Source organism: Petromyzon marinus, chromosome 55 (assembly GCF_048934315.1).
Source record: "Petromyzon marinus isolate PM22_M1 ecotype Great Lakes invasive population chromosome 55, UKy_Petmar_22M1.pri1.0, whole genome shotgun sequence".
Classification (NCBI taxonomy): domain Eukaryota; kingdom Metazoa; phylum Chordata; class Hyperoartia; order Petromyzontiformes; family Petromyzontidae; genus Petromyzon; species Petromyzon marinus.
The window spans coordinates 7,074,827-7,091,274 of record NC_133721.1 but is presented as its reverse complement, the minus strand read 5'-3'; the positions used below and the strand labels follow the sequence as shown (position 1 = coordinate 7,091,274).

The following is a 16,448-nucleotide window of genomic DNA, read 5'->3' as shown; positions in this document are numbered from 1 at the left end:
CGAAGGGGTGGTTCAGTGTGCAAGCACAACGCTGGGGCCACGCGTGACTCCCACCGCTGGCGATGTTTACTGCACACCGCACCAGGTACTCATTTGAAGGCGGTCTCGACCTAGGGGAGATGCCCACGAACGACTCAGGATAATCGTCACTGACGTTGGCCGTGAGCGGGAATCGAGCAAGGGTGAACCGGTCCGCGGCACGGCGCGCTAACCACTGCACCACCGCTCCCCGCAATACAATCACTGCGTTCTGTTCACTCCCTCCCTCACGATCCCTCCCCTCCGTTCCCTTCCCTACCGCCAGAGCCCTCCCGACCACAATTGCACGCCCTTGGAACAACGCGCATGCACGCAACGCAGCGCCAGGTCTCTCGTGTCGCGCGCACACGTGCACACACACACACGTGCACACACACACGTGCACACACACACGTGTACACACACACACGTGCACGCACACACACACACACGTGCACGCACACACACGTGTACACACACACACACGTGTACACACACACACGTGCGCGCGCTGTGCCCTCTACGTACGGTCCAGTGCCAGGCAAGTGCCTTTAGCGCGCCGCAGAAAGCAGCAGTAGCAGCAGGAACAGCAGCAGGAGCAGCAGCAGGAACAGCAGCAACAGCAGCAGCAGGAGCAGCAGCAGGAGCAGCAGCAGTAGCAGCAGCAGGAACAGCAGCAGGGGCAGCAGCAGGAACAGCAGCAGGAACAGCAGCAGCAGGAGCAGCAGCAGCAGGAACAGCAGGAGCAGCAGGAACAGCAGCAGGAGCAGCAGCAGGAACAGCAGCAGCAGGAACAGCAGCAGTAGGAGCAGGAACAGCAGCAGGAACAGCAGCAGCAGTCGCAGCAGTAGCAGCAGCAGTAGGAGCAGCAAGGAGCAGCAGCAGCAAGAGCAGCAGCAAGGAACAGCAGCAGGAGCAGCAGCAGCAGGAGCAGGAACAACAGCAGGAGCAGGAACTGCAGCAGCAGGAACAACAGCAGGAGCAGCAGCAGCAGGAACAGCGGCAGTAGTAGCAGCAGCAGGAACAGCAGCAGGAGCAGTAGGAGCAGCAGGAACAGCAGCAGCAGCAGGAACAGCAGCAGCAGCAGTAGGAGCAGCAGTAGCAGCAGCAGCAGGAACAGCAGCAGGAGCAGTAGGAGCAACAGCAGTAGGAGCAGCAGGAACAGCAGCAGTAGCAGCAGTGGAGGCAGCAACGGTCGCGACCGTCCGCGGGTGTCCCAAGGCAAGCCCCACGTTGGGGCTGGTAACGTGCGTGCCGTCCTGCCTGGCTGCCCGAGCCACTCGGCATCATCCTCAAGGTCACTCGCTGCTGGACATCATCGGGGATGGAGAACACGGCACTGCAAGCGCTGGTGCACAGGCTGAAGATCGTCGCGCGCGCCGTGGGTGAGGCTCTGCGCGTTACTTTCTTGTGCCTTTGGGCACTCTCCTCTCTCCCACTCTCTCTGTCTCTCTCCTTGTCCTGCCCGGCGCCCTGCACTGGACTTGAGTGGGGAGATTGGTGCGGCTGAGTCGCTTGATGTGTCTCTCTGTGTGTATTGGTATACAGAATCATCGACAACATCATTGGCTTGATAATGCCATTGTCAGCATTGGCGCACCACAACTTGAAAGTGTCATCATCATCATCGTCATCGACTTGGATTTGTTAGAATCGTTATTTTCTGAATCATCATCACGTTAATAATATTACTTTGACTGTCATCATCATAATAATGTCAGCTATATTGTATTTCCGTATTCATTGTCATAATTAGCACGCCACACTTGAAAGTGTCATCGTCATCCACTTGAATTTATCAGAATAATGATTTACCTTAAATAATTAAAATTATTGACCTTAAATAATTATTATGGTATCATTAGATTGACTGTGTCATCATCATCATCATGTCAGCTGTATTCCATTGTGAATGCTGTGTATGTGATGCGTATGACACATTACTTGCACCATTTAATGGCGTGGATTTGAAAGTGACATCATCGTTGCTATCAAGCTGCCACTCATTGCACACCCATAATTAGTGCCCACATGAACGTGTGGTCATCATCATCACCACCGCAACAACCATGGGTCACCATCTTCATCATAATCACATCCACTATGATGACAATGGTGATCATCATCTTGATTGGACTGCTTCATGAAATTCTGTGATGTTGCCATTGTGGGGAGCGGTGGTGTGGCGGTTAGCGCTACGCTGCGCTACGAACCTGGCCACCCGGGTTCGATTCCCGCTCACGGCCAACACACACAGTGACGATTATCTGAACCGGTCCTGGGCCTCCTCTAGTTTGACTCAGCCTCATATGAGTACCCGGTACGATGTGTAAACATCGCCACTGGGGAGACAAAGGCGGCCGGGCGTGGTGTTGGCCACCCACCCCGCTCGTGTGCCGTGCCGGCCTTCATAGGTGCTGCTCGCTAACAGCACTTGCCCCTACAGTCTGTTAAGGCTACACGGGGGGGTCTTTGTTGTTGTTGTTGCCATTGGCGCTGCGCTTGTTGTGGTTTACATTCATCTCACTTCCGCATGTGCGCCCTGACTTCATTATCCCAGCCTCACTCGCTCCTCCATCCGCTCTCTCTCTCTCTCTTTATCCACTGTCGTGGTGCCGACACGTTCGTTCCCCGCTCGTTGGAAGCTCTCTCAAGTGACACTGTCCAACCGAGTGTGCGTGTTTCTTTATTTTTACCAAATTGTGACTCTGGTTCCAGGGTTTCTTGGTTTTTGTTTTCAGTTTCATTTATTTGGTATAGCCCTGTGAGCCATTCGGTTCTTGGATCGGGTGCAACCGCAACAAACAAAAAAACGTGAACAAGAAAATATCTTAAAGTGACTATGTGACCGTGCAAACAGAAAAATCCAGGAAAAAACAGCAAAATGTTCCAGAAAAAGCACCGTACACCTACGCTGTGTGCAAAAATCCCAGTGGGATGCAAGTCAAACAACAAGCACAAGACAACTTAGATTAAGGCCATCAGTCTAACTCACCAAAATAAAGCCATAAAAGCAATGTAACGGTGATCATAGGAACTGTGACCGAATTTTCACAACAAACGACATAAACAACATGTACCACCAAAGCCTGCAGCCATAGCTGGCTGCATGCGTCACTCCACGTGTCTTGCCTCGTCTCTCTTGAGCGGTACGATGGGCAAGCACACCATTTGTTTCACTCTCCTTGGAGAGGTTTTAGAAATTACGTGACATTCCCGTTTTAAAAAGGGATCAGGTGCAGCTGTTTGCCCGCGCCACTGCTGGCAGTATCGCCTTCACAGGAGGAAGCTCTCTTGGCCTACTCTTCTACGCTGGCAACTTGCCTTGGAAACGGTGGATTTGTAGGCACGCGTCATCCCACCACACATGACCTGCCGACTGACTTATTGCGGTTGTGCCCTTAATACTGCCGGCTTGACAGGGCCGGCAAAGATTTAGGATTCTGGCCCCGGTGTTTCATCTGCAGGGCCAGAAGATCGAATCGGTGGCCTCTGGATTGCAAGTGCTGAGTGCGAGCCATTGAACACATCGCAGCAGCATCGCTGTTTTTTTTTTCTGGGTACCTGTAATCTTCAGCAATAAAAAGTCCCAAACATCTCTGCTCAAATGAGCATGAGGCAGTTCTCATCTCTGTCAATGATGTGCCAGAATTTGAAATTACACATTCCCATGACGAGGTCCAGTGAGACGTAATACAGTAAAACCTTGGATTGCGAGCATAATTCGTTCCGGAAACGTGTTTGTAATCTAAAGCACTCGTATATCAGTTGTGATCACGTGCCGCTCGGTAGACAAAGCGTACACGTACACTACTCGTATTGCAAGACCCTCGCTCGTTTATCAAATTAATATTTATTTAAAATGTTTGCTCGACTTGCAAAACACTCGCAGACCAAGTTACTCGCAATCCCAAGGTTTCACTGTACTTGTATTGACCAAATAGGGGAGGATGGGCCGAGGGCAATCCCCGAAGGGGAATTGAACTCAGGCCCAACTGATTGCGAGCCGAACGCTTTCATCATTAATTGCACCACCGCCAGCCCATGAAATAAACAAACAGTAGACAAATGAGAAATACGTGACCATTTACAAATGCTCCTTCGTATTTCTCTTTGCCAGCAGATATTTTTAGCTGGATCTGCTCGTACGCTTTGTACTGTTGACATCATCCACGAATACAGCGTCATGCTGGAGGGCATTGTGTTGGGATTACCGGAACGCTAAAGGGCATTTGCCCTTCAAATTCCGCACACATCTGGTGTTAACGAGTCAGTGAATTGCAACAACACGACACATCTCTCAATGAGGTAAAACAAATATAATTACCGACTTTTTTTTTGGGGGGGGGGGGGGGGGGGAATAGCCACGACCTCGTAGCAGAGACAGAATTATTGAGGGCCACGTTATGCACAGATGCTGCGACCAAAGACCGTTCGGTGGCTATCGTGACACAGGGGATTCTGCATTTGTATTTGATTGTATTTATTTCCTTCCACTTGCCTTGTGCGTGAAGGGGGAGCCTTGTGCGGTGAAGGATGAATTGTAAAGTGTGATGTGACGCGACGCGCTAGTCTGCGTTGCCTGTGTCTCGACTGTTCTTCTCGGGTTTAAACCAGGAGTTCTCAATCTTTGCTGCCAGCCCCTTTGATTCCCAATCGTAAAAGTTTGATTAAACAAAGTAGTTGTACATACGTGCCCGTGCTAGCTTTGTGTTTCCATGATTTACCTTCTAAAAAAAATCCGGCCACGTCTCGCAACCCCAGAAAGGTCATCTCGCACCCCCAGGGCGTGCGTGCACTCCAGGCTAAGAAACCTCTGTTTTAAACCCACGTGGTCCAAACATACTTGAGGCACAGGGGGATGACAGGGGATCAAGCTCTTCTTACTGTCCACATCTTTTCACGGATAAGAACAGCAGTTATTTTGGAAGTGGCGTGAACATATTTCAGATTAATTGTGTTTTTTTATCTTCGGGTAGCCGCGTGGATATAGGAGTTATTTTTTTTTATCGGATAGGCACAGATAATATGATTCACCAGTAGCTCCCAACACACCACGAGCCAGCTGAGTGGCACTGAGCGGAGAGGGATTGATCCACACACAGAAGGACGTGCGCCATATGCGTGCATTGCCCTATCGACAATCCAACCGGTAATGTATCCATTGTAATCTATATGCATACATGAACCCCACCTCCCTTCTGGTCTTCGCACAAGTGACGACATTGCATTATCCCCCTCGATTTAAGACCGAAACAGGAGGATTTCTCCACAATTCTGGCTTTCACCTGATGATGCTGGTTGCAATTACTGGCGAAACGTCACGGTACTCGAATTGTAAATATTGTTGTGGGTTTACTCTCCAACACACCGGTGTGCTGAACTAGTAACGAATTGGCATGTTTTGCTTACGTGACAAACCTTACTAATTGGCTCTTCTCGGGTGGTGCCGGGTTTAACGACACATTTATGTTCACGCAATCTAACCCAAAAACCTCTATTATGAATAAGGACACAAGTTCAAATCCCAGCCTACCATCGACGTGCGGTGAATACAAATTAGTATCGTTTTTTTTCTCTTCTGGAAATACAACAAGTGGATATATTCCACACGGTGAGGTTGCACCTCACCATAGCAACGTGGAATTGTTGGCTCTTCCGCCCTAGGGCCACCAGTGGAGATGAGCAACCGTCCCTTTATCTCGCTTGAGCAGCCAAACACTTTAAATTCGTGTTGTCCTTAGAGCATCAAGCCTTGTTAGTATGGGACTCTTACATTATGAGACCTCCTTTGCCAGTAACAAGATATAGTCATAGGTTTTACCCTTTTAACTGGCACAAAAAAACTGACACCTTGCAGACATGATGCCTTGAATAAAGGTGTCAGTTTTTTTGTGCCAGTTAAAAGGGTAAAACCTATGACTATATGGGACTCTTCCTTCCAATCTAGAGTTGGGACGAATAGTCAATTCAGCTGATTGATCGGCTAAAAGGTATCGGCAGCTACTTTTGTTGTGGTCGACCACCGGGGCCTCTTTAAAGATGGCAACGTCCATACTTCTTGAAGGCGGAAAACCCCCACAAGCCACGCCCAGAGAAACGAGGCTGATGATACCGATGATGTCACTTGGCCCTACTCGTCATCACCACGTGGGGGAAGAGAGGCGCGACTTATTTATTTCTCCCCCAATTTGCGTGTTATCGAATTAATCGAGTGATCGCACTGAGAAACTTTATGGTAATCGCGTATTTAAATCACCGGAGAGCCCATCTCTGCTTGCAAACTTAACGTGATGCTGTGTAAAAAAAAAAATGTCAGCAGGGATTTGTATTCGTGAGATGGCATTGAGACACCAGCTGTTAATCCTGGCGATTGCACGAGAGTGGAAATCCACAGAGTGCCTCTCAATGAAAGCCACCGTTTCCCTACTATTTGCTGAGTGCTGGAACATATGGCAATCATGCCCCAAGGTGGCTGGTGTTCTTCTCCAGTGCACCCCACGCTGTGCGAGCGTCCGGGTTGCATGGGGAGGGCTGTGACAGCACTGCTTCGCACAATGGGTGTTGACGCACAGCGCTGCTATCCCAGCAGCCAAAGTTTGATTTCAAGCCCACGGCGGACATCAGCGGCGAGTAATATCGGAGACAATTCCGGGCTTATCTTAGATCGAAGCAGCCTTGAATGAGTCGCCGGTATAGTGAGTAAACATCAGCACTGGGGAGACAAAGGTGTCTGGGCATCGTACTTGCCACATCAACCCGGTCGTGGACACGTGCCCTAAACAGTCTGCTAAAGGCTAAACATGGCAATCTTTATCGAAGCTCCAAAAGTAACCAGATTTGGGTTGCCCATAAACCAATGCGAGAGCTGTGGGCCACATATAATCTCAAAATGCACCTAGCCTGGCATAAGTGGAGTATGATTGCTGCCACTCACTAGTGAGCGTTGCGGTATATTTAGAATATTGGAAATGGTACTACGGATATCATATGTGCTCGCAGTTTCGTTTAATGCACGTAAAACCTATCGTCCATCCTCGGACGCACACGTAAAAACACTCATCACTAAGTGGGCGGTGACATCACCACCACAATTGTACCAGACTAGGTGCACTTATTGTGTTATCGTGTCACGTGACATTCAAAGCTCTATTTGGACATTTCACATTGAGTATTTTTAAGTTAAGTGAATGGATGTGTCGAATGATGCGGTATGTGGCCCTTATTACCACCACACATACACTTGCACAAATTACCCTATTATCCAGATTATAGGGCACATCATTTTCCTATCTTCCACTCTGTATTTGTAGGGTGCCACGGTGGTGAGATGTTATTTACTTCTCCTGGCATGCAGGAGGTCATGGGATCCGAACCCTGCACACCTGTATAATTGGAGTTTGCATGTTCTCCCCGTAATCGCGTGGATTTTTTCCTCCGGGTCGTCCAGTTTTTTCCCTCCACATTTAGAAACGTGCATTTTGAGTATTTGGCTGCAATCAATTTCCACATGATGATGAGCCACTTCGGTGAGGTTTCATTTGCGGCCAGGTCACTTCTGATAAAGAGCTATACAGCTCAGTGGGCCTTACCTGGTAACAAAAAACACTTTTTAGTTCAGTAATTTAACCCTATACTGTATTTTACACCCCTGTTTCCCGAATTTAGGGGACGTCTTTTTCTCCCTAATTATGTTTTCTTTTCAAAATAACCTCGAACTTTGGGTTTGTGTTTTTGCTTTCTGGAGCATCATCTTATGATACGGAGAACACGACGCGGTGTTTCTAGAGCAGGCAATGCAAAGCTGCGGGTGCTGGGTTCAGTGCTCACCGTTCTGAATGACCCCAAAATTGGCCTGCGTGAGAGACAAATCAATCATAGCACTTCCTCAAAACAACAGGCGGCTCACACCCTCAAACAACAAATTGACCCACATTCAACCTATGCCCGATCAAATATGGTATAATGCGCTGAAAATAATCAATCGGAAGTTCAGTGTGAAGGGGTTGGCTGTGGCTGGCTGCGTCAGAGCACTGAACCAGCATTACTCTGAGGTCCTGGTTTCGAATGTATGTACGGATGTTGAACTTATTTCACACCTTACGTAGCCAACCGTGGTAATTATCACGGTTATAATCAGAGGTGTGGGGGGAAGGACAACACACTATGGGTCTCTTTGTGGGTCTATGAGTCTCTGTGTGAGTCTATGTACATTGAATTTCTTTCACACCGGACATAGACAATCGTGCTAATTGACGGTCTGGGTGAAGGACAACAAACTAAACTATAAACAGTTCTAAACAAATAAGTTTTCAATCGAGATAATTTGGAAGTGTATAGCTCCCAGTGGCTCGCTAAAAATGACAAACAATTCCTTGAGATGTGCCCCAACGTGTGAATGTTAATCTCTCACATTAACACACCTACTTCAATGCTACATTCTTCTGTTGATATTCTGACTTTTACATCCTGCTAATCTCTCACATTAACACGGCTACTCCAATGCTAAATTCTTCTGTTGATATGTAAACTCCTTTGTCAAGGCGCCCTGCTCCTCCCACCCAGCTTAAAATACCAAGCTTAGCAGTGTTCATTGGAGCGCTGTCTTTCCGACAGTTCTGTTTCTTCACCTGAGGATGGCTATTTGTGTTGTGGCCGAAACGTCGTGAGAATTTTATTTTACGATGTTTTGTTTTTATTATTTCCGAAAGAACCAAGAAGATGAATCCCTGCAGTCGCGAAAGCTTTAAATCGAAATCATCCAAAATTGTTCCCTGACTCAAGAGTGGCTGTACGCCGGGTGCTCATCGCGCTTGCTGAGACATTTCTGAAAGGAAATCCTGCAGCTCTGTCGTGTGTCGTGGCTGTTGATCGCGCAGTGATAATGTGATAGGAGCCAGAGCAGGGCGAGGCCCTACAATCGTTTGCTCACGCCATTTGCCGTTGGCTTGGCCTCCACTAATAGCATTTTGGCCTCCTCTTCCACGATGGCCAAACGTTTTTTCAAGGGGTCAGGATATCTACCCACACTTTACCCCACCGCACGTGACCTACCGATATACCCAGGACCGTCCAAAGGGGGGTGTGGGGGTGTGTGTGTGCGGAGCCCGGGGCAACTCACATTTTATGGGTACCCTGACGCCTTCAAATACCATAACCTGTCAACCCATTATCAGTGCCCAGCTTATTACAGACCAATTCAGACATTATTGGTCACCCCGTGCCTTTATAAATCTCAATGTTCATCCTACAAAGTCCCATCACAAGGGAGCAACACAAACAGACAACATTTTTTTTGCCCGTATCGAAACGTCTGTACGCCGTGTGGACCTGAAAACTCAATTTCCCTGTACAAGAATACGGGGTAAATCGTGTGGGTTGACACGGTACGACATCGGGGGGTGCGGAGCCCGGGGCAAGTCACGCTTTATGGGTAACCACGACGCCTTCGAACTAAACTGGAAGTATTACATCCGATACCGCCGTGATGTCGTCAAACCGCTGGGCGCTCCCCCCCCCCCCCCAAAGCGTGGGGCCCGGGGCAGTCGCCCGAGGGACGGCTCTGTTTGTACCGCCGGGTATGAAGGACAGAGAGAGAGAGAGAGGTGAGGGCGTTAACAATCTAACCCATTATTATTATGTTGCCATTCTGTCGCAGATATTGAACCGACAACTTATTCGATGAAGTCCAGGGTGCGAACGATTCCACTTTCGGCACCATTCCCTTGTCAACGCTATAAATAACGCGTTGAAATCAGTCAAAACTAAATACATGCCTCGCTATGTTAATATAATACGGGGGGGAGGGGGGGGGTAAAACATTTTTTTTCACGAATTAAACTGAAATTGAACCGTTGCGCGTTATGACGAGTTAAGCCGTGTTTAGCTAACGTCTCCTTTGTCATTGGGGCTTAACCCACCAGCTGCCGCGTGAGTCGTGGTGGGCACCACTGTACCGATGCCGAATACATACAACGCGAAATTATGGATGGGAGTACAGATGGTCGTGCGGCAGTGATCAAAAGGGCACACCTTTACACGTACGGAGCGATTTGGCAATTCACTGCTGGATTAGGCCCCCACCACCCACGCCACGCAGGGCAGGGAGGGTTACTTGACCATACTTCACCACTTTGGTCGTTGTGGGTTGGCGACGTGCAGGTAGTGTCTATATTGTGCTGCTACTGCCCTCTGCCGCCCACATCGCCTACTACAGCCGCCTCTTCTCTCGGTGGTCACCCATCCAAGCGCTATCCAGGCTCAAATTCCCCGCTTCAGCTTTTTCTGAAAATAACGAACTCTCTGTGATTGTGTCAGGCATCTGCAGATACGAATGCTTATGAGCATAGGCAAGGCTCAGGGTGGGTGGATGGGGAGTGGTGACACACAGCACTGTGGATTATGCGTCAGCGTTGTCCTCTACAAGCTAATGTTCTTGTGCGTGAGTGAACGTGTGTGTTCGTGAGTGGGGAGCAGGCTTTGCTTTGCGATGGTGAACGCGCCGTGCTGAGAACCCGGTTGACGTGAGTTTGATTCCTGACCACAGCTGACCGAGTTGATGAAAGTGGTATCCGAGCTTGTCCTCGGCCTTCCCCCAGGTCAACTCGGCCTCAAGTTAGTTCCTGGCGGAGTGTGTTATCATCAGCACGGGCGAGACGTTCATAGCCGCTGTGATTGTGGTCACATCAGAATCACGCCGGCGGTTGTACTGCTCAAGCCACGATAGAGGTTTTTTTGGGTTAGACCACTTCAGCAATTGTTTCTTGCTGTGGTTGTCTCACCTGATGACGGATGCTTGTGTTGCGCCCGAAACGTCGTGATTTAATCTATTTTATTTTCTACCCACGTGACTTTACCGAAAGAACCAAAGAGTAATGGATCCCTGCAGTCACGAAAAGTTCAAATCTAGATTGAAGTATAAATGTGTCGTTAACCCGCCACCACCCGACACAGCCAACCAGTAAGGTTTGTCACGGCAACAAAACGTGCTAATTCGTTACTAGTTCAGCACACCGGTCTGTTGGAAAGTACACCCACAAGATTTGCAATTCGAGTACGACGTTTTGCCACCACCCGCCTGATGACGCTGGTTGTAATGACCGGCGAAACGTCGTTCTGGAATTGTACGTGTTGTGGGCTTACTCTAATATGATAATGGGATAACAGTTCTTCCTTATTGTTACATCCTCCCTTCTCTCGAACTGCTGGAGGTAAGGGGTTGTCACTTCTCTCCACTTTCAGAGAATCCGGAAATTGGCATCTGTGTACGCATCACGGAAATTGATTTTTCCCCAAGATTTGGTGGTATTGTGTTGAACTATATTACAGTGCACTGCAGAGTTATAATAGACCAAGGCTGAGTGAGAATTATGTCTGGATTTGGACTGTGGAAAAAGGTGGTAATCCTAGCTGGAGGGAAGCATAAATTATTAATTTAACTCGATTTAACAAATATTCGAGTCAGTTTACACTACCCCAAGCTAAAACTGGTTACTTTTGTAACTTTAAATCATTCGAAAAGAAATAAGTAATATTTAAAAATACTTTTTTTAAAAACACGCTTTAATGAAAAGTACCCTACTCGTAATGGCAAAACTCCACGACTCCAGGAAGTGATCCCGAAGCTTGCTATAACGTAAGGGACCGTGGCCAATTACAGCCAACGTCAGTTGAGCGTGGACAATTAGACCCAAGCAGAAACATAACATAAAAAAAGAATGTTTAAAGATATATATTTTAATGATAGAATATAGTATTGTCATCAGTATGACATAAGTATACCAAGTTTGCAGTCGATACCACATAGAGAAGTGGGTTAAAATTGAGTTACAAGATTTGAGGATACGACAACAACAACAACAACAGAGTGAGTTAATAGAATCCGTGTAAAATAAAACATAGTCCTGAAGTCGACCGACGCGAGAGATTCTGCTCACTGCGCGCGGCCCTTCCGTGTTTAGCTCGTGACGTGCCAACTGGTCCAGAGGGCATTCCCGGCCAAGAGCGCAGAGCTTCCCGTTTTAGTAGCCAGGGAGCCGAGCTGCCCAAACACATTCCTGCGGAGGGAGCTGGTAGGAACGTTGGGTTGCTCGGTCAATGGCCAGGGTCAACGGTGGCGTGGTGTATTCCGCAAATATGCCCGACTGTGAGGGCGGGCACAAGCCGGCGTGAGTAGGTTAAACGTTGAGTTTTATAAGGGCACCACGGGGTGACCAGTCCCTCCCCACCCAGCCCCACCCCTCCCACCCCCCACCCAGCCCCACCCCCCACCCAGCCCCTCCCCACCCAGCCCCTCCCCACCCTCCCCAGCCCCTCCCCACCCTCCCCTCTCCACCCAGCCCCACCCCTCCCATTTTATCCGGGTGTCCGGATGCACGTGGACAGACATCCACAGACATACACAATCAATCCCCTGCCTCCTGTGAATTAATCCCGGTTGGGCTTCCAGTCCACTACGTTTCCTACCAGTATGGCAGCGGCTTGCTGAACCCGCTCAACAGTTATTGTGGCAGAACGGCATTGGCGGGTCACGGGGCTTGAAGTACAGGGATGCTGCACATTTACCCAGCCCTGATTGAATGTATTCCCGTTAAATAGATCGCCGGGTGGCTCAGAGCGCACTGCTGGGGTTTTGGGTTCGATGTCTGGGTTTCAAATCGCACGTGATTAACCCGGTTTCCAACTGTAGCGAGTTGGTGGTCTCAGCTCAGCCACGGACGAGAGTACGAAAAAAAAGACGTCGTGTTAGATTTGCTCATGCACTTCATTGGCACGAATTCCCAGCTCTGAGATTGTACTGTCGCGTAACGAGAATTATTCGCTGCATCGCGGTAGGTGGGAAAAAGGTGCCCCCTGGTGTGGGCAAGGAGGGGGGGGGGTCACTTGGAAGATATTTCATGCGCAGCTCGTGACGCTTAGAGCACATTTGATGAAAGAGCAAAATATTCAGCAATATACGGTGCACTTACGTCTGATTATTATGCATATTGACGATTGTGACTGATGTAAGTTATGAAGATGATGATCCTTAAGGGCGAGACGGTGACAGTTTGCGCAAACATAACCTCATTCAGGAAAGCCTCACGGAATCTGAAGGTCTCCCTTAAACCTGGAGACGTCCGATCTCAAAGGGCTGTTACCTGCTTTAAAATTGTATGCAGCGAATGCTTTTGCACATGACCTTCAAACAAATAGAGCACCAGATACGCAATAAATGCCTTTTTTTTATAAATACATATGTATGTCGATGTTATGTGTGTGTGTGGACGCCTGCCCTTGTAGCCACAGAGCCATGTGACGGCCTCCTCCTCCTCCAGCACGTGCAGACCTGGCCACAAATTATAGCTCAACGAAGCGTGCAGAGTTAGTTGCGGCCAAATAACGTTAGCGCACGTTTCCAAATGTGGAGGGAAAAAATCCACACGACCACGGGGGGAACAAACACACTTCAAATACACAGCCGTAAGGGTCGGGATGGAGCCCACGACCTCCCGTATACCAGGCGAGGTAGCTAGTATCTCGCCACCGTGGCATCTTTGGAGACCTTGGTCTTGATATTGCGTGAGGCTTTCCTGAAATGAGGCTATGTTTGTGGAACATGTCACTGTCTCGCCCTGAAGGAGCATCATTATAAATAAACATCGGTCACAATGCTGCCGACGTCAAAAATAAACATCTCATACAGGGCCCTACCGTCGAACCTCCCGGTTTCAACTTTCCACGCCGCCAGTGGTCGACCATCAACCGAATCAGGACCGGGCCGTGTGTCCGATGCGGCCACCCGATGCACAAATGGCGCGTCAAAGATTCGGCGGCCTGTGAGTGCGGCCACGAATTCCAAACCATCGACCGCATCGCAAACACTCCGCCGCTGCTGCCTTCACTCCTTTAAAGGAGGAAACGGACGAGATCCACGCTGCTTCTGAACAGACAATTGAGTGGGTGACAAATCTAAAATTACATCTTTAATCTGCTGCGATGAATCCATACGAAAGAAGGTATAAGACAGCCGATCAAATCACCACCATCCAGTACGGTCCTGCAGCTGCTACGATCGAACAATTCCTCAGCGTGGCAGCGACGCTGGCCCAGCGGAAGCGCATTAACTTTTTGTTGCAGAGGTTTGTGGTTCGAGTCCGGTAGGCTGCCCTGGTTAGTACCGCGGTGGTGTTTTGTTAACCATACAAATACGTGCGGCGTCTGCTTCACAGTGGACGTTACAGAGATCCCCATGACTTGTAGCTTCGGGTGAACCGGCCACTGTGGAGACGCTTTGCAAGATCTTGGCTTTCCTGGAAAACTAACGGCCATTCCTGCTATATATACTCCTCTACGGTTATTGGTGTCATCATAACCGCTCGTGTCACGTTGACCCCCCCCCCCGCTCAAAGGCATCGTTCATCGTGGCACGCTCGGCCGATTAAGCCACTGTAATTGTCCTGATCCTAGCAATGACCCTTCTCTTTGGAAGGACTGGCTCAGGCAAGGACTTAAATGGTATATTTAGCGAGCGAGGCAGATTTCCCGCGGGATAAGGTCAGAGCGGCCACTTACTCGTTACACGGAGGCCAGCGTCAACCGCTGCTGCGTTGGCTGCCGTGCCCTTCATCCTAAATGCCATTTGTGGAGTCTCCTTTTTTTTTGTTTTCGTTGAAGACGAGCGTCCTTGCGTTTTGTTTTAGATAGGCCGTTTCAAGGAGAGTGCCTACGTCGTGTTTACTATCCGGGTTGACGGTGGCGGCTGTTTTGTTCTACATCGAGTCAGTGAGCGTGAGGTTTATTTTTTTTTTCCCCCACCGATTCATATTCACCGGAGAATAAGCGAGTGATGGAACGCTATATACACGCACTTGATTTTCGCATTTTGAATGCACAGCGTGGTCATTGAATGAAACCAACACGGAGAACTGCTTTGGACATGTGGACTCCAGAGAAAGGTTCATGTGGCTGTGAAGTTCACGTGATGGCTGTTGGTGCTTTAGAACGTCACTTCTGAAGCGCTGGGTTGAGGACACTTGTAATCAGCAGCAAGCTTTTTGACAGGACTGGAGTCTTTTTATTTGGGGTTAATGAACCGCGGCATTCGACGAACGAGAAACATCGGACCCTGGAATATTCAGCCTTGTTAAAGTGGATGCGGATTTGACCATCTCAGAAAAGGGCTGCCCTGGCCACTCTACGACCTTCCGCGTGCTTCGAGCTGAAGAGGACTTGGAAGCTAACGTCACTGCCCGGCGGGGGGGGGGGGGCAAAGAGCTGCCGTTGCTGCTGCCGTCAACAAAAAGGAGAATGCCGCTTCTCGTCTGCCGCGTCCTCTTGCTCCTTCGCCGCGAGCGGCATCGCTGAATAAAGGAGGCCCCCCGGTTGGCGAAGGTCGAGGCGAGGGTCGAGGTCAAGGTCGAGTGCGAGGGTCGGCCAGGGGCCGCGTAGCCGGCATCGGATCCACCGTTGCTGTCGAGCATTGGGGACAGGAAGGGAGCTCGCTTGGCGGCTGGGAGTCAGGAGGGACCCTAGGAAGGGGGCTCACGAGAGGGCTTGGGGCCACGGGGGACTCTTGGAAGGGGCCTCGCTTGGGGGCTTGGAGCCAGAAGGGACCCTAGGAAGGGGCTCGCTTGGGGGCTTGGGGCAATGAGGGACCCTTAAGAAAGGGGCTCACGAGGGAGCTTGGAGCCACGAGGGACTCTAGGGGCTGTTCGGAGTTGGCACTAGATAGTGGCTACTGCCATGTGCCGTCTCAGCATTTGGTCCCATCGTAGACTTTCATTGCCCTGGGATACTAATATTCCATTTATTGTACAGTATATACACGTAATTACTACACCTTTTTTAACATGACTATTACATTTTTGTAAATATATTTTTTATATGATAGACACTCAGTGGTATTACACCTGCTTGGCTGAATCGATTAAAATGCTTGTGCTGATATTGGGGATTTGAAGACCCCTTTATTGTAAAGTAAATGTCATTTGTATCGTTCCCTAACCTCAGCTAAATGAAATATCCATGGCCTCTGACCCAGTGCCATTTATGATGTGATATTTGTCGGGGCATTTTTAGCAGATGATGAGATTTTATTGCTGCCCAGGACCCAAGGACCCTCTACAAAGGGGGTTATGAGAACGTTCGTTAGTTTTGTATTTAACCGCACGTAAACGCATGCAGTTGTACTCGACTAGTTTTAAATGTAATTGATCTCTATGGGTTTGCAGCAAAAGGCAATGAGAGCGTCGCTCGATGGTGTTACTAATTTTCACCGCTGAAAGAAAAGTTGGTCTCTGAATGCTGTGAAATGTGTATCCCAACGATAGCATTCATGAACAGATGTCAGCAATGGTTAAAACTACAAAGTAATAATTCTCAAAATGATACGTAGCTTCATAGCCAGGGGCATACCGTTATATAAATACATAAATTAGAAACCTCGAGTT

General features: G+C 49.1%; 1 protein-coding gene across 5 annotated transcripts in view; it reads left to right on the top strand.

The window, feature by feature from the left end:
• Positions 1-307: 307 nt before the first annotated feature.
• Positions 308-16,448, top strand: part of MCF2L2 (MCF.2 cell line derived transforming sequence-like 2) — a 193,478-nt gene continuing 177,337 nt past the window's right edge. For all 5 annotated transcript variants that reach the window (XM_076052295.1, XM_076052296.1, XM_032975299.2 and 2 more), the window contains exon 1: positions 308-1,403. In XM_076052295.1, the coding sequence (XP_075908410.1) occupies positions 1,343-1,403 (61 nt within the window). In that variant the 5' untranslated portion in view covers positions 308-1,342. The remainder of the gene's footprint in view (positions 1,404-16,448) is intronic.